The 24,246-nt window shown below is 37.1% G+C and overlaps 2 protein-coding genes across 4 annotated transcripts in view; one reads left to right on the forward strand and one right to left on the reverse strand.

Moving 5' to 3' along the window:
- Window positions 1–11,672, forward strand: part of LOC139980689 (neuronal acetylcholine receptor subunit alpha-2-like) — a 43,546-nt gene extending 31,874 nt beyond the window's left edge. For all 3 annotated transcript variants that reach the window (XM_071992518.1, XM_071992520.1, XM_071992521.1), the window contains exons 3-8: window positions 2,231–2,382; window positions 3,112–3,156; window positions 3,559–3,668; window positions 5,054–5,276; window positions 8,652–8,970; window positions 10,083–11,672. In XM_071992518.1, coding sequence (XP_071848619.1) covers window positions 2,231–2,382; window positions 3,112–3,156; window positions 3,559–3,668; window positions 5,054–5,276; window positions 8,652–8,970; window positions 10,083–10,486 — 1,253 coding nt within the window. In that variant the 3' untranslated portion in view covers window positions 10,487–11,672. The remainder of the gene's footprint in view (window positions 1–2,230; window positions 2,383–3,111; window positions 3,157–3,558; window positions 3,669–5,053; window positions 5,277–8,651; window positions 8,971–10,082) is intronic.
- Window positions 11,673–12,158: 486 nt separating this feature from the next.
- The window catches only part of LOC139980687 (interstitial collagenase-like), a 145,888-nt gene continuing 133,800 nt past the window's right edge, over window positions 12,159–24,246 (reverse strand). The window contains exons 4-9 of the mRNA XM_071992515.1: window positions 22,805–23,021; window positions 17,863–18,021; window positions 16,765–16,902; window positions 14,339–14,502; window positions 13,964–14,117; window positions 12,159–13,593 (exon numbers count right to left, since the gene is read on the reverse strand). Of these exons, the coding sequence (XP_071848616.1) occupies window positions 13,238–13,593; window positions 13,964–14,117; window positions 14,339–14,502; window positions 16,765–16,902; window positions 17,863–18,021; window positions 22,805–23,021 (1,188 nt within the window). The 3' untranslated portion in view covers window positions 12,159–13,237. The remainder of the gene's footprint in view (window positions 13,594–13,963; window positions 14,118–14,338; window positions 14,503–16,764; window positions 16,903–17,862; window positions 18,022–22,804; window positions 23,022–24,246) is intronic.

Consider the following 24,246-nt stretch of genomic DNA (forward strand, 5'->3'; position numbering starts at 1 on the left):
AATCTTTCACTATAGTCAAGTATTCAGGCCCTTCAAACGTTATGTTTGACCATCCAACAGCCTATACCCTGCGCGATGCTCCGTTAATGTATAGGGAGATTTTGATTTCACTCTAGCCCTCGTATAGTAAAAACTATTTGAGGAACCCTGGTCTATACCATTCACATATCACATGCATTAGGACAACTTATTACTTATTTACATATAAGATTTGGGGCTGTAGTTTCTATCGTCATTATCCTTTAACTGCATTGTACGACTATACTGTTAAAGCTATTGGTTTTTAAAGCAGCATTTTGCGTTTGGTCGCCGTTTTCTACTTTTTTGACATGTCCATCGAGTTTTTTACATATATCAATCACAAAACAGCAGACTAAGATATTAGCCAAGTTTTGCCCTGCCAACAACGTTAATTGGCGAGTAATTAAGGATATTTGCAGATAATGAGAAGAGTGTCCACGACAAATTCCACATTTAAAATTAATCGCATACAGTTCCCCCAAAACCCACTAGTTTGAATTCAACCAATCAGAGATGCAGGTTTAGTTATGAGCCGTTGCTAAAAATAGATTCAAGACTTTGCGTTGGTACAACCAGGGAGATGTATGAAACTCCCTGGTACAACTGCCATATAGACTGTACAAAAATCAAGCATGGTGTTGTATTACATAGGCCTATTGGTCAATGACGTTCGTAGTGTTTAAATATTCATATTATGGGCGAGGTTTCTTGGGTTCTAACGGAAATATCTTTGAGAAAAACAAAGTTGAAAGTTGCAAATTTTTCGACTGTTATGCCACCGTTTGAAGTAAGATTTAAATAGATAAGCTAGTTATGTATGTCGTTATAGCATAGTGGAGTCAGTGAGGTTGAGAAAAATCATAGAAAAGGACGCAAAATGCTGCTTTAATTCTTGCATATTTGGAGGCAGTTTTGATGACCTTTAACCGCACAATGATCACCTTTGAAAATTGTAGGTGATAGCAGAACAGTGACGTCATTCATGCGTTCAATTTAAAGTACCCGAAGCAAAATAAAATCGAAACCCATTAAACGACTTTAAAGGTAGTCAGTATAGGCCCCCAGTAATAGCATGCTATAATAGCTAGAAGTTTTCAAAAAGTATTTTCCTGGAGGTCTTTATACTCCAAATTGTTCTCAGACATGTTTTAAGGAACACACAGTATGACTGAATGTCCCAGTGGGAAAAATTTCCTCGAAGGTTGTAATAAATACAGTTTAAGAACTTCGACCACATGTGACCATATTTGAATATCTAGCATATTTGGGGACAATACAGCATACCGTTAAGCAAACTCAATACAGTCGAAAGAAGATTCATTTCAAGAGAAGGCTGCTACTCAACTTTAAAACTGACCTCGACGAAAAACAACTTATTCTATTTTACCAAAAGACTATTCTTCAATATATACCCGTAACTTCTTACTTCAATTATGTCATTCACCCTGTCGTGTGTTACGTATATACACCTAAGGTCTCATAGGTTCCTTAGTTGTAATTACTGTAAACCTTAAAATAATCTATTGAGAGCCCTTCCTTTCCCATCATTTTAGGACGGCTCATTTCTCAACTGTACGATATAATAAAAAGTACAATCTCGAAAAATTGTTACACTACATATTCACGTACGGATACATTACGGCATGTACCTATATAACCTCTCCGCTCCCTCCTATTCAACTGTATAGAGGGCCGACACACACTGTGAGTTAAAATAAGAATATAACAAAAATTAATCAAACGTACGATATTAGGTTTGCTACTGTTTTGAGCGAGAGAGAGAGCTCAATTTTACTACCATCATTTTACAGAATCGGCGTATTTTATTGTCGCTGATTTCTCCTGGTACCAAATTTCACTTTATTTGTTAGATTTAATGCCCCGAGCCGAGTACTGGAATTTTATATATGTATATATATGACATAGTCATATGACCTTTATACAGCTTCTCGGTTCATGTACGAGGATAACTCGAACAATTATATATCCCAACTATTGCACTGGATTGACCGAGATCCAACTCCAATAGCATCAGCTGCCATAAAGAGCGCCCTCTTAAAGATAAAACAAACAAACGCCTGAACGAGAAGCAAACTCAACCGTTACGCCCTCTAACGTTTCTACATATATCTGTGGTGCACAGAGGTTTAGCAGTAGATACGCATCGTGTTGACACTTTTTCTTTTTCTCTTCTTTGTTTTTGTGTCAGTTTGCAGAAATATATCACACCATCCACAGAAACAGTTAGCACGTGACATAATTGGTGCGTATGGTCCAATGAGTGTTCGCCCTGTCTGGGACCACGACAGCACTTCAACAGTAGTGTTCTTCAAGCTCTTGATCGCTCAGGTGGTAGAGTTTGTGAGTACTTTATAGTACCGTAGACCTGAAGGGACATTCGAGGAGTATAGTTTCTGTTTCAGTATAACATGATATAACCATAACTGTCATGTTTTTTTGACGTGTTGTCACATTTTTGTGCAACACAGTAGTTTGACAAATTGACAAAGTTTCATCAAAATGGCATGTTAGCGTAGCTTCACAACTCATCACAATGTCGTATTTTGGCGTTTCTTTAAGCTTAATTTAAGACTAATATTTAACTCGCCAAATTTTCGCTCAAGCTGTTTATGTAAGTGAAATTTGACATGTCAACAGCTAGCGAGTTTTGCCATATTGTCAAGTTAAGTGCATCAGTCCTTTTTGTCAAAATGTGAAAGCTTATGAGAGTCAGAAACGCGAGCAAAATTTAAAGTCGTACAGTCCCTTCAAGGCCACTGTATCAATGAGACGTAGAAATAGAAACAACGTTTTCAACATGTTAGCTGCCTGTGACCAATTTTGAAGGGTTTTATTGCTAGATAATGTTCTTTTTAAGAAGGTATCGAGTGAAGGAAAAGTCTTTGAACATGAAACCGTCGAGAGTCAAATAAATGTAGGGAAATAAGCCCTGGTCTGCAATAAAGGGTGCAAATAGACCATCGATATTTAATAAATCAATCAATTAAGTAATAAATCATGTAATTTATTGTCACATTATCAACAAGATGAAGAAAGTAAAAAAATAACTCTCATTTCCTTCTTTTACAGAATGAAAGGAAACAACAAATAACTCTAAATGGCTGGATGAAACAGGTATGACGTAATATCTAGTGTGACGGGTGGGTGTGCCAGGGGGATGAGAGGGCGTCGGGTGTGTGAGGGGTATAGGTTAGGTGTGTGACGGTATGTAAGTGTTTTGTAGTTTCTCCGGTAAGTGCATATAGCTTGTGTGCCGTCAGATCTCATACGATATAACGATTGCCAACGATGAAGGAAGGGTAGAGAATGTTTAGAGAAGGAGAGTTTTTTTCTTCATTCGATGAGAACGGTAGGGTGGGGGAGGGGTGGGGTGGGTGAGTGGTATTACGAGTGGAACTATACAGGGATATACAACCGATTTATTGTTAACTATCCCTAGTACTATATCAGATATAGGCCTATAGCTATTGGCTTTTTCGTTACTTTGATAATTTCCGTTATTTTCCTTTCCTTCAGGAATGGCAGGATGACTTTCTATCCTGGGATCCAGCTGATTATGGAGATATATCTTCTTTAACACTCACTGGAGATGAAATCTGGTTCCCTGACACCACTCTATACGAAAAGTAAATATTGTTTGGGTATACACGAAGGTGAACCACTATGGTTATAAATGAAACATAACACGGAAAAAAAGTCGCTGAAAATGACGTTTTTGCTATATTTTTCCACTCCTCTCCCCCCCACCCCATCTACCTTATTTGTCAGGACCAGTAGCGTTTTACCATTGTACATCCCCAATTAAGCCACTTCCGGATATCGGCCATATCCTCTTCCTTTTGCAAAGTCAAATGTGCAGTCTCGAAAGTTGTGATCAAGTAAATTATTCTATTTCAAATTCTGCAATGGTGTAGAGTGGTTGGACCTGAGCGTCAGTGTCATTTTGAAATGACCGACCTGTTCGAACAACTATATATTTCAGTCTCTTACCCCCCTCCCCCCCCCTCCTTCACTGACAGGCAGACAGAATAATACTCCCTTGTATAATACATGAATATGTAACATACGTTTGTACGGTAAAAAAATATTGAAATATATATAGCACCAGTTTGCATCTGGATACCCACCATTTTACCATAATTTCACAAACAAGAAGGGAGATCCCTCTCTCAGGACGACCGGGCATATTAGTACCCGCTCTCCCCCCCCCCCCCCCCAACACCCTGCATTCCAAGTTTGGGTAAATTCAAATCGTTAAATTAAAGACCAAAATGATGTCAAGCAGAAAAATCATTATAAATTGGTTTCAGTATTGTGGAAATTTCTCAGAAAACCTTTTTTTCAAGAATTGATTGGGACATAAGCTATGTTTATACTTACTGTTGGTAAAGAGGTCACCATATTTAATCTTTTACAGTAGTTCCATTTTCATAAGCTATATAATTTTTTGGGCATTTGATTGATAACCGGCGTTTGATTATTTATCATCTCCAGACAAAATAATCGAATATTTGAATTAATAATTTATTTAATAAATATATTTTATTATTAATATCACAGACTTATTCACAGTCAAACTAGATCAAGGACCTCTCACATTGTCTAAGACAGACATATTTAATAAGCCAGACAGGGCAATGGCAACCGAGTGAAATGAAATTGGCTCATCAATTTTTATTAATTCCTTAACATCCCAACAGAAAAGAAATACAAAGGCCTATAATAAATCCTGGGCTGTATAAGGAAACTGCAGACTAAGGAGAGATGACGGGCATTTTTTTTACGAGCGGTGAAAAACGCTGCAGCGCTAGTGACGTTATTTTTTATCTATTTATTTGTTGGCGAATGTTCAGTTTGAGTCTGTCGCACTGTCAGTCTATGAATATTGTGTGTATGGATGGAGAGGGAGAGCAAGGGGTATTTCCCTTCCTTCCATACCCCCTTCACTCCACTCAAAATGAAATCGAGTGTCATGGTGATCCTATAAATGTTTCTTTTTTTCTCTTACAAGTATTGACCCTGGGTTCCTGCACACGTCTCCTAGTTCGGTTACGTTTGTCAATAGTTCTGGCTTGGTTTCCTGGTCAACACCTATCATCATCCAATCATCTTGTAGAGTGAAGGTCAAGTACTTCCCCTTTGATACACAGATTTGCACTCTGACCTTTGGCTCCTGGACTATGGACGGATCAAAACTACAAATGAGAATATCCCATACTCAAGATCCACGCGAGGTAAGATAAAGTGACGGCGCTACAGGAGAATCTCTTTAAGTCATCCTCTGATATTTATCTCCGTACGTGGGAAGCAACTACATTTTGGATTTCACGCTGACCTTGTCGTGTTCGTATTTACACGTTAATAATTTGAAAATTCAGTTTACCAGTGTCCGAGTACTTTTCACTCGAGTATAGGCTACCTTTGTTTCATTCAATACACAAGAAACATATACTAAACGTCATGTTTACATAAAATTTTTGTTTTGTTTTTGTGTGTACACGTAAAGAACTTGTCCTGTCCGAGTACCATTAAATTGAACATGAATTCAGTATTAATATATGAGTACAGTGATATACGAGTACTTTGGCATCGGAGTAAATAACATCGATTTTTAGTACTACAACTAAGTTGCTGTTTATACGCGTGACATCGGATAATCGTCGGTTTTCCACACTGATATTACATGCAGTGACGTAATAAGGGAAATCGGGAATTGGAAATTGCATAGCTGGAGGCGAATTTTTAATTTGTTAAATTTATTTATTTATTATTTTTTCTAATACTATATTATTTTAGTACACAAACAATACCACGTTTCCCGTTTAGTCGAAAGAGACAGTAAATTAAAGAAATTTGATGTCAAATTCTCACTGACCAGAATCGTGATGCGTAAAAGCTCATGAACGTACAGGTCACCATGTGACGTCATTGTGCGGCTTTTACCGCGAACACGAAGCAATATCAATGGACTTTTGTATGTATTGTATATGTATTTTAGATCCTCCTGCAAGCAGGAATTCGCGTAGAAGCCTCTTTGGCTTATGAAAGCCACAAACTGATCGAACTCAGTTTCTTACATTCATTTTAACGTCCATGATTATGAATTATGAATTGTCAATTGTCAATAACTCTGTAACTGGACAACATACATTAATCTTGGAGTGTCTCGAACCGAACTTTTCACGTCCCTTCTCAAGAAAGTGAACCTTTAAAAGTTTATTTACTTCAGGCTCTTCCAATAAACATGCAGCTACTATGAGAATGGAAATGGTTGTTAGAACTGTTCACACATTTGTTAACTCATTTTGGGTAGCAATTCTGCAATTAAAAGTAAATAATGGTTAAAAAAACTGCCTCAACGTCTGGTCATAATTCATAAGATTAGTTGTTATTGTAGGCAAGTAGGCCTATACATACTGTGTCGTATGGTATCGAGGTCTTGCCGCAATTGAAATGCCTACCTTGTGAAATATTTCGAAATCTCGGGTATCTCTTCATTTGTTGTTGCAATTAACCGTGTTTGCAGTTAGTTTCCAGTCAGTGGATGCAATAGTAACCGAACTCCCACGAAATGAAAGGCTTTGGGTATGTCTCGGTCTGGCTGACATAAAGCAAGGCTTTCAGAAAGTCACAACTCCACAAAAGCAGATACACTAGCGAATGGAACACCACGGCAACAAAAGTGCCTGATAGATTCCATATACTAATTCCAAGAGTTAACCAGAAAGCCAGTGGGCTTATTGTGATTCCTTGCCAATTGAGATTATAATCCCAAGATTTCGTCATTGTTGATTATATTGATCTGCAAGGTTCTTTCACTGACTGTGGACCAACCTACTAAATATGTTAACTTACCATGTTTACAAGCTATTATTAGCAAAAATCAACTCAAGCCCTGCCCCCTAAGTAAAGTGCATAATATCACATTGAATATACATTATCATGTACACGCTATCTACCAATGCCTTCACATAAAGTATGATTCAATTCTGAAAATGTTTACATTTGACCCAAGCGGAGTTATAAGCACTTGGAGATTTTCTCGTTTGACCCCGTGACCTCATTATTATTCCTGAGATGAGCACCACAATCAATAGGGTTCATCTACTCACTATGGCGCATTATACGTATGACTTCAATCCAACTACTCGTTGTTCAGTTACAGTGTTTAAACTTAAGCACCTCCCCCTAATAAATTTGCATAATATCAACTTGAACATACGTTACCATTTGACCCAAGCGGAGTTATTAGCATTTGATTTTTTTTACGTTTGACTCTGTGACCTCATTAATATTCATGAGATGAGCACCAAAATCAATAGGGTTCTTCTACTCAGTATGACGCATCTATGTACCAAGTATGACTTCAATCCAACTAGCCATTGTTGAGTTATCGTGTTCTCAAGCCAAGGGCGTCACATACACACGCAATCACCATCGCATAGATTGCGTGAGCCTTCGGGCAAGGAATAAAAAATGCGAAACCTTTGACCATATCAGTACAATATATACATGCCTTCAATACATATCGTCCGTACGTGTTAGTGTGCATTCACTAACTTAGCTCCGTGCGTAGTGCCGTGTCGTTGGTTCTGCTAAAGAGAACTTAGTCACAAAGGGCCTATTGTGTAAGCAGTGGCAATCTCCCTTTTGTAACATGATTTTGTTTCCCTGAACCTATGGGTAACTTATAGCTGAAGATAACCAATTGAGTATGCATATTAGAATAACAATGAAATTGTGGCTTATGAGTTTAGGCATATATCAAAATATTAGGTGGACTACCATTAGAGGGCCTCTGCGTATACTATACTTCCTACACGTGTTTGTGTCAAAGTGCGATGAACATATCTTCGCATGCAGACGGGTGGAAACCCTCTACAAAATTAATCCAAAGCCTGCTAAGTTTTGGTCGGTTGGTTGACTGGGAAACGAACAGAAGCTTAAATTTCGGTTTTCAGAAGTGTTTTTGAAACCTCCTACTACTACACAATTCGTTGGCATTTTGATCATGATAGTATGACATAGTGTCGTATCGGCGTAGTGTTCGTAACTTAGTGCTGAAGTGAATAGTTTGATCGGAAGTGTTCCTCAACCGACTCCGCACAAGTACGTCATGTCACATGTGGTGACCTGCAGTCACGTGAGCGATTCGGAATTTGGGCGAAAAGAGCAAATTACTTATCCAAGGGGTTAGGTTTGATCAAGTTTTACCGAGTCCAATAGGAAAACAATACAATATGTCATGTCATCAATTGAAAGGAACAAGTCTAAATATTTAATGTAACATTAATTTCAACGGATTGGAGCATATGTCGAAAAACCAGCAGCTACGCATTGTGGTCATTTGGAGGGACCTGAGAAGCCGGGTCTCCACATGCAGTTAATTGTTGTAAGGATTCAAAATAAATGTTAACGAACCTAATTAAAATGGCTTGTTGCAATGGAGGGGGTGGGGTGGAGAAATGTTATGGGGAGGGAGGGCATTGCACTAATAAGTGGATTTCATGGCAATTGCCTTAAGGCAGTCAAAAGTGTCCTAAGTTACACTAACCATATATTAGATAGCTTGTTAACTTACAATTTCTGAACTTTCTTCCATGTTACAGACAGTGTTCTATGACAATGGTGTGTGGTCATTCAAAAGCTTCCATGGTTCCGAGATTAGCAAGAAGTTTGCTTGTTGCGATAATGCCTTTGAATTTGTTGAATTCAACTTAACATTGACCAGGCAGAGTGACTTCTATCTCTATAATGTGATCATTCCCTGCTGTATGCTCTGTCTGGTCAATCTTATGGTCTTCTGGATGCCATCCCAGTCCGGAGAGAAAATGGCCTTCGTGGTATCCAATCTACTGGCCGCCATTTTGTTTCAACAGTTAGTTGGCTCTATTATGCCGCCTCTAGGAGATGAGGTTCCAGTGCTGAGTAAGTTCTCACGTCTTTGAATCTACAATTTGTTCTACTTAAAGTTTTTCCTTTTCGAGCAACTGTGACCATTAGACCCATGGGCGCAGATCCTAGTGGGGACAGCGGGACGCGTCCCCACCAACTTTATCAGTGGTGGGGACATAATATACTTTGTCCCCACCAATTTGTCTTGACCAAACGCTGCATTTCAAATTCCCCTGTATTGAACTTTGGTGCAGTTTGACCCAGCATTGTACAAATGACATGCAGCATTTTATTTATATTTATCCGCAGAACGGACGGAAATAACATTTGCGGCATTCTATAATTGTTTTCGGGAAGAGGACCCCAGACCCATCGTATACAAAAGTCTACTTGGATTATTTGTCCCCTGATTTTTTATTCCTGCAGACGCCCATATATTTCCCCAAACTAAATTTCTAAGCCATGAAATCTAAAATTTAAGGAGGTTTAATTGGGAGCATCATTGGGTCTGGGAAGTGTTATTTCCGGCGATCTGGGAAGTACAGAACAGACACGCGTCCCCACCGTTATCCAAGACCGATCTGCGTCCATGATTAGACCCTAGTACATATAGCTCCCGTGACCAAATATTTCTACACACTTTCAACAGTGAATGATAGGTTGTAAACTTAGACACGCTAAGCAACCACATTCTAGTCGGGGGGAGGGGGTGATAGGGGGATGACCCCACACCTCCCTACATTGATTGGGAGTTGTTTCGGCAACCACCAAATGACCAGGTGGACCTCTCCCAAATCCGGGATCCTCTCCTGTGTTAAAACGTCTAAACATGGAGGTAACCTCCATGGTCTAAAGGAAGAATTTGATACACGTGTACATGGAAAGGTTTTGTATAGCAGTCATATGATATGCCATCGCTTGCGGAACAGCGAGATAAACAGGGCCACGGTATTTCATTGTAAGTCATTTGAGATGTTCCTTCTCAGGTTGAACTAAATCGGAAAGTACGAACAACCTTATTTGGAAATTGATGGAATATGCTGTATTGGCATAATGATTCTAGGTAACTTGAGGCTAATATATACCAAAGATATTTGTGTTAACTGGATACTGATATCGTTCCTTTTCATTTGTCATCTCTTCAGGTTTATTTTTCCTGCTGCAAGTCACTTTATCCTGCCTTGTCATCGTGGGTACGACGTTGGTTCTACGCGTTTACCACTACCACGGTAACAAACCTATACCACCATGGTTATATAAACTCACATTAAAGCTATACTGGGGGGACCAACCATATGGAGGCTCGCATCTCAGTTGGGAAGCCACGGAGTCTCTTGACAATAGCGAGGACATGAATATGCAATTGAATCCCTCTCTGAGAGAGGGCGCTATTGGGAGTGAGACAGCTCGTAAAGACAGACAGACCTCGGCGAAAGTTACAGTGACTTGGAATGAAGTCTCCATTCTTCTGGACAGACTATTGTTCATTATTTCTGTCATCATTTCTATATCTATTACAATATTTGTATCGGTTGCATACATTGTGTAGTGTTTACGGCAAGGGTGCCGTGTATAATATCAGTTACCATGACAACGAATGTCAACGTCTGTGTCCATTTACTGGATATATTTATAAAAGGGACATGTCGGTTCATCAGATCACCCTGTCGAGTCCTGGAATTTGAACACTTCACAAATGTCGTCCTCATGTTTAATAACAGAACATTTTACAGAGATGTTTTTTTTCTTCAAGTTGGGTCGCGATGTATTAATTTAATCACCATGGTGCATTCTCTGTCATCCAGGAAGGCAGTTTTGATGAAGGCCTTAACCATCAAATTATATAAATGACCTCATTTTAATATAATAACCTTGTCTGCATTTTCTGACTCATCAGATATTGATGAAAGAAGCAGGCAGATCATGGTATGTTCTGAAAGGTTTAAGGTGTCCATATTTTTTTTCCAGGAAATATGGGGTAATGATATTGCTAACCCCCCAACTCCACCCAAACCCCCCCCCCTCCATGTTGACCTATACACACTGCATGCATGTTTAAAGGAAGGTGTGGCATTTGGTGGATCTATGACTGGTTTGGTCAGGATATGACTAAGAATATGTTCAAGTTTTAAACCATCTATGAAACCAAGTAAAGTTTTTTCGATGCTATAAGTGAGTTTTTAACCTGTTACATTTGTGGTTGTAAGCAATCACAGCTGTTTCTAAGAACAGGAGTTTGCATCTAAAGAGATAAATTGAAACTACTTGGGGGCAATTTTAATTTGAAGATATTTCTGGGGACAGTACATGAAATCCGGGGTCTGTCCCTGGATATCTGGCCGACTAATATTAGTTTCTATCTATGAAATATTTCAATTATCTATATTTTACATCTGATTTGAAGCACTTTCATCATAGCAGGTGGTTTTAGGAGAAATCGTAGTCTTTACAATGCTCGTGAATCAATTGTTCTAAAGCAGAATTCATCATTTAAAAAAAAAAGATTCATCATCACTTGATGTATCATTGGTGCAGAAAATTAGGATTCACATATTGGTAATGAGGTATTAGTTTTAGCAGTACAGTAAAATATTGCAATGTTTCAGCAGGGTAGTTTTTTTTTTTCATTTATAATTTTTTTTTTATGAAAGTCTAGAAGAGGAAGTCTGCTTGGTTCAAAACAAAATGAGTATTAAGATGAGTTTTGTTTCTCCCTGCTGCAGGATATTGTTGAAAATAAGAAAGAAAATATGGCTCTTTGTCTCAACTCTTGTGACTGAGCTTTGGTGTTGGTAACATTAATTATTTAATGGCGTATCGGCTAATTAACAGAAAAAAATGGAGCACTTTTGAAGATTTTACACAATTAGTATAATTTCTACTCTTTTTATTTTATTACTGTGGGAAGCATTTCCTACAGTTTTTTGGGTAACAATATTTAATAACAATATTTAATCTCAGAAATTTTATTGTAGAAAATTGTAGATAAAGATCTCTTCATTAAAAGCAGGCAATATTGCTGAATCCCTTTTTAATGTCATGTTCTTTGCTCTTTCTGACTGGGAAAAACCTGAAGAAATCTTTGGTCAGAATGGGACTCGAAGCTGTGACCGTTATAGCCAAAATGTTCTTATAGGTAAAGTTGTCAGTGCACTTGATGAGATTTTCCCAAATAAATGATAAATTGCAAAACCAAAGAAGCAACAAAATTAAAAAGCTCATGAAAGTAAAGAAACATCATTATATAATAAACATCAGCGAGAAATAAAACAAATTCCCATCACAAAGATTTTGTAAAAAACATATTGGTTACCATGCAAAGCATTTCTAACATAATCTTCTTTTAAATTTCACTGATAAACTATACTGTATTGAATCAAACAGAAAGACACCCAATAGGTCTCTCTATGAGATGATAAAACCCTGCATCTAGACAGTGTTAATGTTAATAATTCATAAAAATTTCTGCAAGTATTCAAAAATTAACGTTAGTAGGGGAAACAATGGCATACTATACTATACTACATGTTTAGTAACATTAACACAAACGAATTGATGAAAGACGAAGGTATTTAGATTCGACGAGACTTAACTTCCATGGCAAAGCCAGACAATTAGCTGAACCAATTGCCCAGGATTCGCTACAAATAATTACACTGTTAAAGAAAAGGTTAATTGCCTGTTGTTATGTATTATAGTTAATAATTATATGTTTGAAAAGAGCTGTAGATTGGCAATACAGAGCAAGTGATCCCCCATCTTAATAAACATGATTCGGAACTTTTAACTAACTTGTTACAGTCATTTATACTTGTTATATCCGGGGAAGGACACGACACCTGTAATTAATATGAGTGTCTGGAGGATGAATATTTTTAGGAACAAGAAAAGTTATTAATGTTCAGGGCAGCAATGGGACTCAATAAGAGGATCATAGTTTGATCAATTTGAATCTTGACTTGGGCAACATTAGGGAAAGTTTATGCCTGAAATAAAATGCAAAGCATGGTTAAAGATCACTAATATTTACTACTTTCATTAACATGTGAATTGGGGCTAATTTAAAACTAACATACACCAAATATACCAATGACAATAAAATTAGGTTAATATTATCAAATATCCATTCTTACAAAAGACTTAAAATTGCTTTAATATTTCCAAGAAAAAAATAGTATTTCACTCTTTATTACAGAAAGATATGGGCACTACAATGTTAATGCAAATACCGTATACTCTATTTTATACTTCTTTAAGTCCTAGTTGTAATTTTTGGCATTTATAGTCAGACATTTATCATCTAAAAATACTTGTGATACCAAACAGACAGAAGCCCAGAGGAAGCCATAATCCAGGTATTAACCGGAAGAACTGCCGATGATGATGCGCTCGTCGTCACTTTTACCAAGTTAGTCGAGCAACCCAGCCAATCAGTTTCACCCACGGCGGGGTTAAACCAGCTCTTGGGTTTTCCCAGCGGCTTGAAATCTTCTGAGCGAAACGTGTAGATCATGCCGCCTCTGGTGAAGAAGTAGATGTTGTTATCCGTCCACTGAAAGACTGCCGCTATGTCCTTGGGTGCTCCGACAAAAACCTCCTGGGTACTGAAGGGGCCTTGGATTATACCCATCCAGTTGAAAATGTAGACCTCTGATTCTGTTAGATTTAAAATACAAGAAAGTTACAAAGTGACATTAAAGAAGTAAAAAAGAATCACAAAACTTTGCAAAAATTACGGTATAGGCTCCAGTTTGCGTATGCTATAGTGTGTTAGGATAATAGTTTTTGTACCCGAGGTAGAAAAGAAATCACATATATTCCGCGAATTCGCGGAAAAAGCTCATGCCTGATAAAGCCAGTCATGGCTACAGAGAAAGTATATGTTCTTGGACGTGAGATTGCTTCAAATGCTAAACAGAGAACCTACGGTATACATCTTGTGGAGGGGTGGCATTTGGACATCAAACAGGGACAAGATGGGATTATTGGCCTGGCCTACTTATTGCTAGCTGGTGTTTCAACGTACCTCCAAAGAGATAAATGTCTCCATTCTGCCGCATCTCAAACATTCCCACCAAGCTGTTTAGTTTGTATGCCACCAAGTCCAACATCTTATTAATGTCCTTGGGAAATGTTTTGTCCAAATCCTGGGACATGCTATAACGCCACACAGATTTCCCCTTTGGAAAAAGAGAAAAGAAACAGAAATATTGTTTAAAAGTACATTTTTGGGGTTTTTGCTGCACAAGGTTTTGTGAGCTTAGAGAGAAATTGTGGTCAAATTTCTTTTTCAAGTGATTGTGCATCCGGAACCAGACATTCCATTTTACCCCATGAATACATAATGAATACAATTGATTTGATGTGTAACATTGCTTTACTGTAAGTTCCTGTAGTTTACCTTGACAAACAGCATCTTTTGGTAGGCGTCTTTGGTCCAGAAAACAGTGTTCTTGAGTTGTGTTCCTGTTTGCAGGTTATTCTGGAGTCCAGCCCACCTTTGGGAGATCAGCCGGGGAAAACCTTTCTTGATTCCTTTCTCTGTAGCTCGCCAAATATATGAGCCTATGAAGAAAAATTAACCAGTGTCGTTCTCCAGAATGGTAGGTTTGGACAGAAAATGGAATGAACCTGTCAGGGGAGGGGGCAGGGGAGGTGTGAACCATGCTGTAATGCTACCGTTTGATAAGGTAAAGTTCATAAGAAGGGGGGGGGGTGTGGGGAGGAGTCATATAAATAAAAAGATTTCATATTAGTAGCAAAACATGGTTACCTTCTCAGCACATTTCAGCTGAAACACTGGGAATAGAAATTATGAAGGGAGGCAAGAGAAAGGGCTATTAGGTGAGGAAGGGGTAAGGATAGAGTGCAGGGTGGGTTAAGGGAAGAGAAGTTTTGGAATCTTTCTATACATGTCACTCAGGTATAAAAAATCTACTATTCTGATCATGGAGCTGGAAGAAAGAGAGGCAGGAGTATGTGTGTGGGCCTGTGGGTGGGGGAGAGAGAGAGGAGGGGAGGGTTAGGGCAATTTCACCTTTCTCCCCACTGAGACAGTTTGACTTTTCTTGACTAACAATTCGTTTCTGCAAGGAGGAGCAACATACAACAGATAGATGACTTGTAACAATACTGTGTTTCAGTTCCAGAAGGGAGCCCTCACTTTTCAAAGTTTCTTTCTGCAGGTCATAAACTGTCATTATGGGAAAGGCAGCTTACAATCTATGCAATGAATACACAGAGTTGGTCCATTTAAAGTTTCAGGCCTCATTGGTGATCTTAAAGACTCCAATTGCAGAGATGGTCTGTCCCACCCCCATGTGATTGTGCTTTTGATGTGTATACCTTTCAGTTCAGTGCCTTGAGAGGGGGGGGGGGGGAGGTGGGCAGCAATTTTAGTACCATTTTGGCAAATAATGACTGATGCAAGACAATATCTCATCTACAATATACTATATGGAAGGATACAATAAAAAATAATTGAGGAAAAACAGTACTGAGTTGTATGGAATGCCAAAAGGACCATTGTCATGCACTTTTACATTTTGATGGAGCAATTTTATAAGTATCATTGTAATATATAATATTATATAAAATATATTATATATATATATATATATATATATTAAATAATATATCATATCACCATTGTGTACTTTTCACATCATCGTCAGGTACTTTTATGCTATTGTGTACTTGCACATTATCATTGCATACTTTCATACTACCATTGTGTACCTTGATATTATATGACAATAATACAAATTTTACAACGAAATGAAAGAGTGGAGCCGTTTCGAGATAATGAGAGTGCTTCTCTCGTGCTCTCACTCACACATGCAAAGCAGATCTCAAAACTACTGACAGTGAAGGTTTCTTGGTGGCAAAATATCTCTTGCTTTGACCTAGCTGTGATGTCCTCCATTTTATTCCCTTTTCTAACTGTGGAATGAACACACCTAACTGTCTTTTTCTTCTTTTCATACCAAGCAGTGTGGCTGGAGATTTGAATTTTAAGTAATTCCCAATTCCTGTAAGTGTGAATTGACTAAACTTAATACTCCCTAGACTTTGGGTTGATACGCATATATCAAACGTGAGTCAGAATTGTTTAATATCCCTTAGATGGTTTTACTTGGGGGGCACACACACCCACCATTAATAAATTGCATGCTATTAAAAAGCTAAAAAAAAAAAAAATTAAAAAATTTGCATTTCTAATTGACTGAGAGTTCCATAGAAAACGTTCCCCAGATCTGTTGCCAATTTTCTATAGCAGCAATGAACAAAATAACCTCTCCCAGTTTCTCTTTTGTACCTTAAATGTTAAAAGTTGAGTGAATGTTACGTTAATTACATGTGACTTTTCCCAATTTGGTTTGCACTCAGTTTTAAGCATGTACCAATTAAAAGAAATTACTTTTCGCGGAAATTGACACTATCAGATATGACAGTATAAAGTCTACTGAAGAGGGTTTAAATGTCGGCCCAACCTTTCCTAGATGCAAATTACATTTTTGTCTGTAATGTAACAAATCATATTGCCAACAGAACTTCTGGGGTATATTACAAATCCGTCCCATCACCATGACAACAAACGTACAGCATATGTTTTGCTAATGTAAACTAAACATGTGCTTCAATGAGAAATCAAACATGTGATAACTAGACGGCGAATGTTACTTCATCATCACAACATGAATAACTGGTATAAAAATGTCGACCTATGACCTCTATCAAGTATTATCTTCATATACCCCTAAATATTGAAGCAACTCTTCACTTTTGTCTTAATATATCCTTAGAGAAATGGAAAAATGTTGTCACCTTTGAGAATGATCAATTCTCCATCATCCGTTGCTAAGATGGCATCCATGCTCTCGTGGCAGAGGTTCGGTACGTTTGGGTTGTTGGCGCCCCGTTGCTCCTCTGTCCTGGAATGGGGGGTGGTGGTCATACCATTCCCTGTCAAAAGCAAATTCATTTGATTTTATTTATCAAAAACATACCTTGTTTCAAAATGAAGACTAGTAGCTATCTGATCATTCAAAATGACAAAATATTGACAGCAGAAAAACCTGAGAACAATAATGATGCATGAGCAGAGATTGCTAAGTGTATTGAAAGCATCTTTTGTTTCCTGAGACAATTTTCACCGAATCTTATTACCGGGAAGGTGAATTCAGAAATAAAATTGCAATTAATCAAAGTTTGACAGGTATTAATCCAAACATTCCAGGAAATGAATTTTGATATTATGAATTGTTTATGATTTCATTCTATTGTAAAATATTTTGTTTCCTTAAGTATATTATCATACAGTATTAATCACATGAAGTTAATGCACACGGTAAATCAGATTTTTTTTCTAATTTTTTCCCCCTTCTCCTTAATTATTTGAAATGAATCTACAAGCATTCAAGATAATGAATTGTACTGCTATGGGAGAATGAAAAAAAAAAAAAAAAAATTTATCAAACTCAAAAAGCAAAAAGTAACTTTGAGTACTAACTGTGATGTCACTGAGGAGTTCTACCCCAACCCCAACACTCGAAGAAAAAGCAACAGAAAAAAAAATAAAAATGAGCAAACCCGAGAAAAAACGTACCATTTATATACACATCAACGACAAGTTTCATATTCTCGTAGGGCTGAGACAATAACAGGGGCCTGCCACCTCGTTAATTTTCAGAGCCACAATTTTTACCTGGAGGTGGTGCAGCCACAGCCAGCACTTCTATATACACCTCTGAACATTGATTTGACTCCTTCCCTCCCCCTCCTGACCCTGCCACCACCTCCTCCCCTTCTCCTCCCCCCCATCTCAACCCTGTCTTGAGTCCTCGTATTATAAGGTCCATCTTCTAACCATGGGGGGGGGGGGAAATCATTCATCGCCCCATTTTGTGACCTTCTCTCACTCACCGTACAAACTCTCGATGCCCATAATGTCATCTGGATGGAGCTGAACGTTCAGCTGACTGTTGAAGTAGTAAGGAAACATGATGGCTCCCAACACGTTGGAGTGAGCCAGACCCAGACTGTGACCGATTTCATGGGCGGCCACTGCCACAAGATTTTCACCTTTTGAGGACAAAATTGGCATCACATTAATACACAGACATATTGCTTGGCTAGAGAAAGGGAAGGTTTATAGAAATAGTCAATAATTCTATTTTGTTGTTGTATTTTTTTGCATTTTGGTGTTCCCATCCTAAAAGTGAACATATATATATATATAGACTAAATAGCTACCATAAATTGATTCCTGTAAACTGATCAATACCTCAAGACTATATAGCTACCATCAATTGATTCCTGTAAACTGATCAATACCTCAAGACTATATAGCTACCATAAATTGATTCCTATACACTGATCAATACCTCAAGACTATATAGCTACCATCAACTGATTCCTATACACTGATCAATACCTCAAGACTATATAGCTACCATAAATTGATTCCTTTAAACTGATCAATACCTTAAGACTATATAGCTACCATCAATTGATTCCTATAACTGATCAATACCCCAAGACTATATAGCTACCATAAATTGATTCCTATATACTGATCAATACCTCAAGACTATATAGCTACCATCAATTGATTCCTATACACTGATCAATACCTCAAGACTACATTGCTACCACTAATTGATTCCTATATACTGATCAATACCTCAAGACTATATAGCTACCATCAATTGATTCCTATATACTGATCAATACCTCAAGACTATATAGCTACCATCAATTGATTCCTATATACACTGATCAATACCTCAAGACTATATAGCTACCATAAATTGATTCCTGTAAACTGATCAATACCTCAAGACTACATTGCTACCACTAATTGATTCCTATATACTGATCAATACCTCAAGACTATATAGCTACCATCAATTGATTCCTATACACTGATCAATACCTCAAGACTACATTGCTACCACTAATTGATTCCTATATACTGATCAATACCTCAAGACTATATAGCTACCATAAACTGATTCCTGTAAACTGATCAATACCTCAAGACTATATAGCTACCATCAATTGATTCCTATACACTGATCAATACCTCAAGACTATATAGCTACCATCAATTGATTCCTGTAAACTGATCAATACCTCAAGACTATATAGCTACCATCAATTGATTCCTATAACTGATCAATACCTCTAGACTATATAGCTACCATAAATTGATTCCTGTAAACTGATCAATACCTCAAGACTATATAGCTACCATCAATTGATTCCAATATACTGATCAATACCTCAAAAATATATAGCTACCATCAATTGATTCCTGTAAACTGATCAATACCTCAAAAATATATAGCTACCATAAATTGATTCCTATATACTGATCAATACCTCAAGACTATATAGCTACCATAAATTGATTCCTACATACTGATCAATTCCTCAAGAATATATATAGCTACCATAAATGTCCTTCCTGTTGTTTTCAATTATAAATTTATGAGAATTAAGCCCCAGATCCAATGAGAACACTAAACTACACTAAGATGTTGCTATGGTAGTAAATGACTTGAATAAAAAGCCTTAAGGTAAATTATGAATACTCATTAAGGAGGTAAATTTTTCTATGTATCAAGCATGACCAATTGTGACTTAGAAACATATGATGATAAATTTGAATAATTACGACAGCAAATAATGATATCCTTTAAGGACTCCCGTGGGGAGCCTCATTCCTGTTAAAGAACCTATTTGGTCCCTGTAGACAAATATCACCAGAGCAGTAGTTTCTTCAATTGTGGTTTGAAACTAACTTATTACAAATGGAAGGAAATTGCTACAATTAAGATATTTTTTGAGGAAAGAGTATACAAAGTTTGATAGATAAAATATGTATCATAAATTCAAAATAATAGTCCACTGCAGGGAAATTTCTAGCATATGTCTAGTGATGTTGTAAATGCATTTTACTCGCTAATATAAAACAACCGCTTCGATCTTTTATCCATAATCACAATCGTATTTACTTGATTTTAATTTTAGCATCATGCGTGCACATTAGCTGGGTTGGTGATTGGTTGTGACGAGAGAAAATATAAATGTATCACAAGAAGATGTGTATGAGACATGAGACAGAACAACATGAACAATATTCGAAAATAAATATCACTGTACCGATGTGAAACTGCAGAGCTAAACTCCCGATTGCATTGCCTTACGTACTTACGTATTTATGATACCTTGTGGTAGAAACTTTATCTTGTTGGAGAACCAATTGGTTACTTAGATCATGGACGAGTGAAAATCAACCTTCATCTTTTGACTTATTTATCTTTCTGATGAACAGCTCTCCCAAATATCGAAAGAATTTGGGATATATCAGGGTTCAAATGTCAAGAAATCTTGCTCTGTTTGGGATATATATCAGGGTTCAAATGTCAACAATGTCTTAATACTCCATTTTTGGGGTGAAAATGGCCTGTCCCTTGAGTACAGTATATTTTTATTCATTCCTGAAATTGCAACACCAGTACTCACGTGGACAAACGACTACTCCAGGTGACGGAAAAAATACTTTGACAGCTTGAGGATGACGGACCATACAACTCCATTTTCTACTAGCATTTTGTTTACAAGATGCTCTAGCCTAATTCTTTTAAAGAATTCCTATCTAACAATTCAAGGACTGAAAAGTATCGTCGAAGGAATACGAATGACTGCTTGTAACAACCAGCTAATACAGACTAACAGTTGATTGTACGAATGCTATGAACTACCAGACTTTGTGACAGTTTTCCAAGCATTGAAGTTAATTTCAACAATGTTGGTGTAGTATTAAGAAGGCTCTTTATAGAGAGTTATAGAGAGTTTCATTTGTCTTGACACCTGCCCCCAAGATCAGACAACAGACAAGGAACGACGATGGGTTACGATGTTCCCCTCGGGAAGAAAGTTTTGAGTCATTAGAACAAACAGAGCATGTCTCAAAAAACTTCATAAAGAAACCTACTTCTATCTGTTTACATTAAGGTCTGAAAATGTTAACCGAGCTTTCCAAACGCACGCTGTCTAAGGCAATAGAGGGGGGTATAGAGGAAGTGCGTGGACTCATTGATGATATATGCTGCATTTATAGCTGTGTTGAATACTCTTCAGAGAAATAAGAGATATATAAGGATGGTATAGTGATTATAAGTTCTAATCATTATTACAGTAGTTCAGTGAAACTTGGATTACTTGGACGGAAGCTTCATCACCAGATAGAGACAAATGGGCTTTCAATAGGTGGACGGTTAAATCTGGCCAGCCAAAGATTTTCATCCCGCTCGCAAGAAAAACAAAATGGTCCACAATCTAGCACCATTCTTGAACATGTTAGTACTGGCCCTACCCCTGCATATATTTCAATCTAGATATGATGAGATATTGCTTTCATTTTTTTACCTTTTTACTCCAACTAATATTTCTCTCTGGCCCTCGCATTCAAATTAAATTGAGAAACGCCTAAGCTGCTAAAGGTAAATTGCCAGGATATGAAACAATACCAGAAAATCTAGTAGGCTATGCTGCATATAATAATAATAATAATAATAATAATAATAATAATAAATGAGACTTATATAGCGCCAAATCAGTAATCAAAAGTTACTGCTCAAAGCGCTTTACAAAGAAAGTAAATTAATTTACAAAAGAACAAGTGAAAAAAAAAAAAAAAAAGTATGGTATTCTGGTTTTTTGCACTATGACAAAAAAAACCCTCTCCAGTATCAACATATTTCAACATTTACTTATGTAACTGCAGTCTAGGCCAGACTCATAAAACTTGAACATTCAACAAGTGACTGATGTGATGTATGTCCAGTATGTATTAATTAGCAACATTAATGAGCCATTGTCTATGAGATCAACAGACTAGATAATCCCAGATTAGGATGAATCTAGTTGCATATATCCACTTTCGATGTACAGCTGACTGTCTATCTGTCTGCTGTCTGTCTGTCTGTCTGTCTATCTATCTATACAGTGCTGAAATCTTCCCAGCTGGTTCACTTTATGTATCCCTTTAAGTGAGGATAGATGATCCAAACAACCACTGAATAAATTTATTGATCAGTTTACAGGAATCAATAAATAACTTTTGTGTTCCTTCTTATAATAGACATGGATCCAGCTCACTTTGTAAGTTGCTCACTGAGTAAAGTGTTCATCACTGAGTAAGATGAGTAAACAGTTCACTGAGTAATTTCCTCTAAGCTCCTCGCTGTTAGTTTATTACTTTATAACCTGCTAAAAACAGAAACATTGACTTAATTGCCTATTAGTGTATTTTTAATAAAAAACAGTACCGTAAGGAGACAAAATGTGTCTTACTACTCAAGCCCTACGTGACATTGACAACAAACCCCTGTGAAAATTTGGGGCCCTTCCTTACATGTTACGATCGATATAATGGTGCATTATTATTACAGCTAGATGAAAAAAAGTAACCACCTCTGAGGAGAAGAAAGAGTCTTGAATCTCAAATTGCAGCCACTTTATAATATCGAATTACCGTTTAACTGTTGTCAAAGACGTTCCCCTCTGCATACAGCCGTTCCTTTTTATCGCAAGGCACTTTTCACGAAACAGAAAATGTGTTGGTTAACTATTAATGGCCTGTGTGACAAGGACATGTTACAACCTCAAGAAATGTGACATCAGTTTGGACTCTCAATCATCAAATGATCCATAAAAATGTAAATTAGAGACTTGAACATGATGAAGAAGTATCTACCCGTGAGGGCAAAAAAAATCCTGGGAATCTCAACTTATTAGTTAAATTTGAACATGTTTGATCTTGAACCCCTCCTCGGTGTTCTCATCGATGACCTACCCATGAGAGTCAGAGACCATTTCTCGCTGTCATCTAAGTGGATATCACCATTAAGAGGGCTGACGAACGGATAGAAAGCGTGAGCCAAGACATTACCGGGACCGTCGAACGGCCTGCCATCTCCGTGGCTCCTGTGAGGCTCGTAGAAACTGACTAATATGTCAGCATTTCCGTCTCGTTTACGCTCAAAGGTCAAAACTGTCGCATCTTCGTAAATCTAATATTTGATGAAGAAAAAATGGGAAAATCAAAAAAAAAAGTGAACGAAAAATGGAAAGCCAAAAAAAAAGTGAATGCAAAATGAAAGAGAAGAAAAACAGTGACTAAAAACAGGAAAAGAAATATTGCGGCAAATGTACAACAAACAGGTAAGGCTAGGAAATTTAAAAAAAAAAATTGAATAAATAAAGGAAATTAGAAAAAGAGGAATGAAAAAGGAATAGCAAAAAATTGAACAAAAATGGAATAGAAATATTGTGGCAATTCACAGCGAAAGTGTAAGAGCCCCAATGAAATTAACTGTGCAAATTTGAAAGTAATTTGCAAAAAAAAGGGCACTAGATGAAATGAGTAAAAACACAATTTCATCCAAGGGATGCAGACTCTATCATAGCTATGTAAATTAACTAATGCAGGGGATTAAACAATAAATTTGGTCCACTGCTATCTCCATGGTAACCAGACTATGTTAAAAGGAAGGCTTAAAGACTTTGAAGACACTACCCATAATGCAAGTTGAAGAGTATAAACTATAAGGAACGTAAGTGCATATAATCAAATTATGATCCAACAAAATTCAGAAAAATGAAAAAAATTAGTTCTGCTAATTGGATTTAAATCTTGCTGTTTTTTTTTACAGGATAAAGCGACCAGAAACTTAAATTGACTTATCTGTTAAGAATTACGTTTTCGCATAGATAATAGGGCCCTTTAGTTGGAATTGTTTCATCGATCAATATATGTCAACTAGACAAGCACTCCAAGAAATATCGGACAAAAAAGCAGGTCATTTTTGTGACAGATACCACTTGAAATTACCAACAAGTTATCAACATGTCGAAATCTTAATAATTAATGACATAAAGGATTTGCACATATCTCTTAAATGAAAATATAATTTTCTAAGCCATTATTGAGAGGTATATATATATATTAACATATGTATATATAGTGTATATTCTATGTCTTATCCAGTCACAACAGAACAAAAGTTAAGGCTTAACCACCATATTAGACACAGGAAAAGTTTCCGTCATTTAACTCTAGCTTATAGACTTTGAACGACTCCAAGAATTTGAACCTGTTAAAATATGTAGTCATCACCTCCAAAAGTACATAGGATTGAAATAGTATCCCCTGTTAACATGATAGGTTATGTTTTAATCCAACCCCCCCCCAACCCCAGTCCATCCCTCTAAGGAGAAAGAAGAATTTGACTTGTA

Source organism: Apostichopus japonicus, chromosome 15 (assembly GCF_037975245.1).
Source record: "Apostichopus japonicus isolate 1M-3 chromosome 15, ASM3797524v1, whole genome shotgun sequence".
NCBI lineage: Eukaryota > Metazoa > Echinodermata > Holothuroidea > Aspidochirotida > Stichopodidae > Apostichopus > Apostichopus japonicus.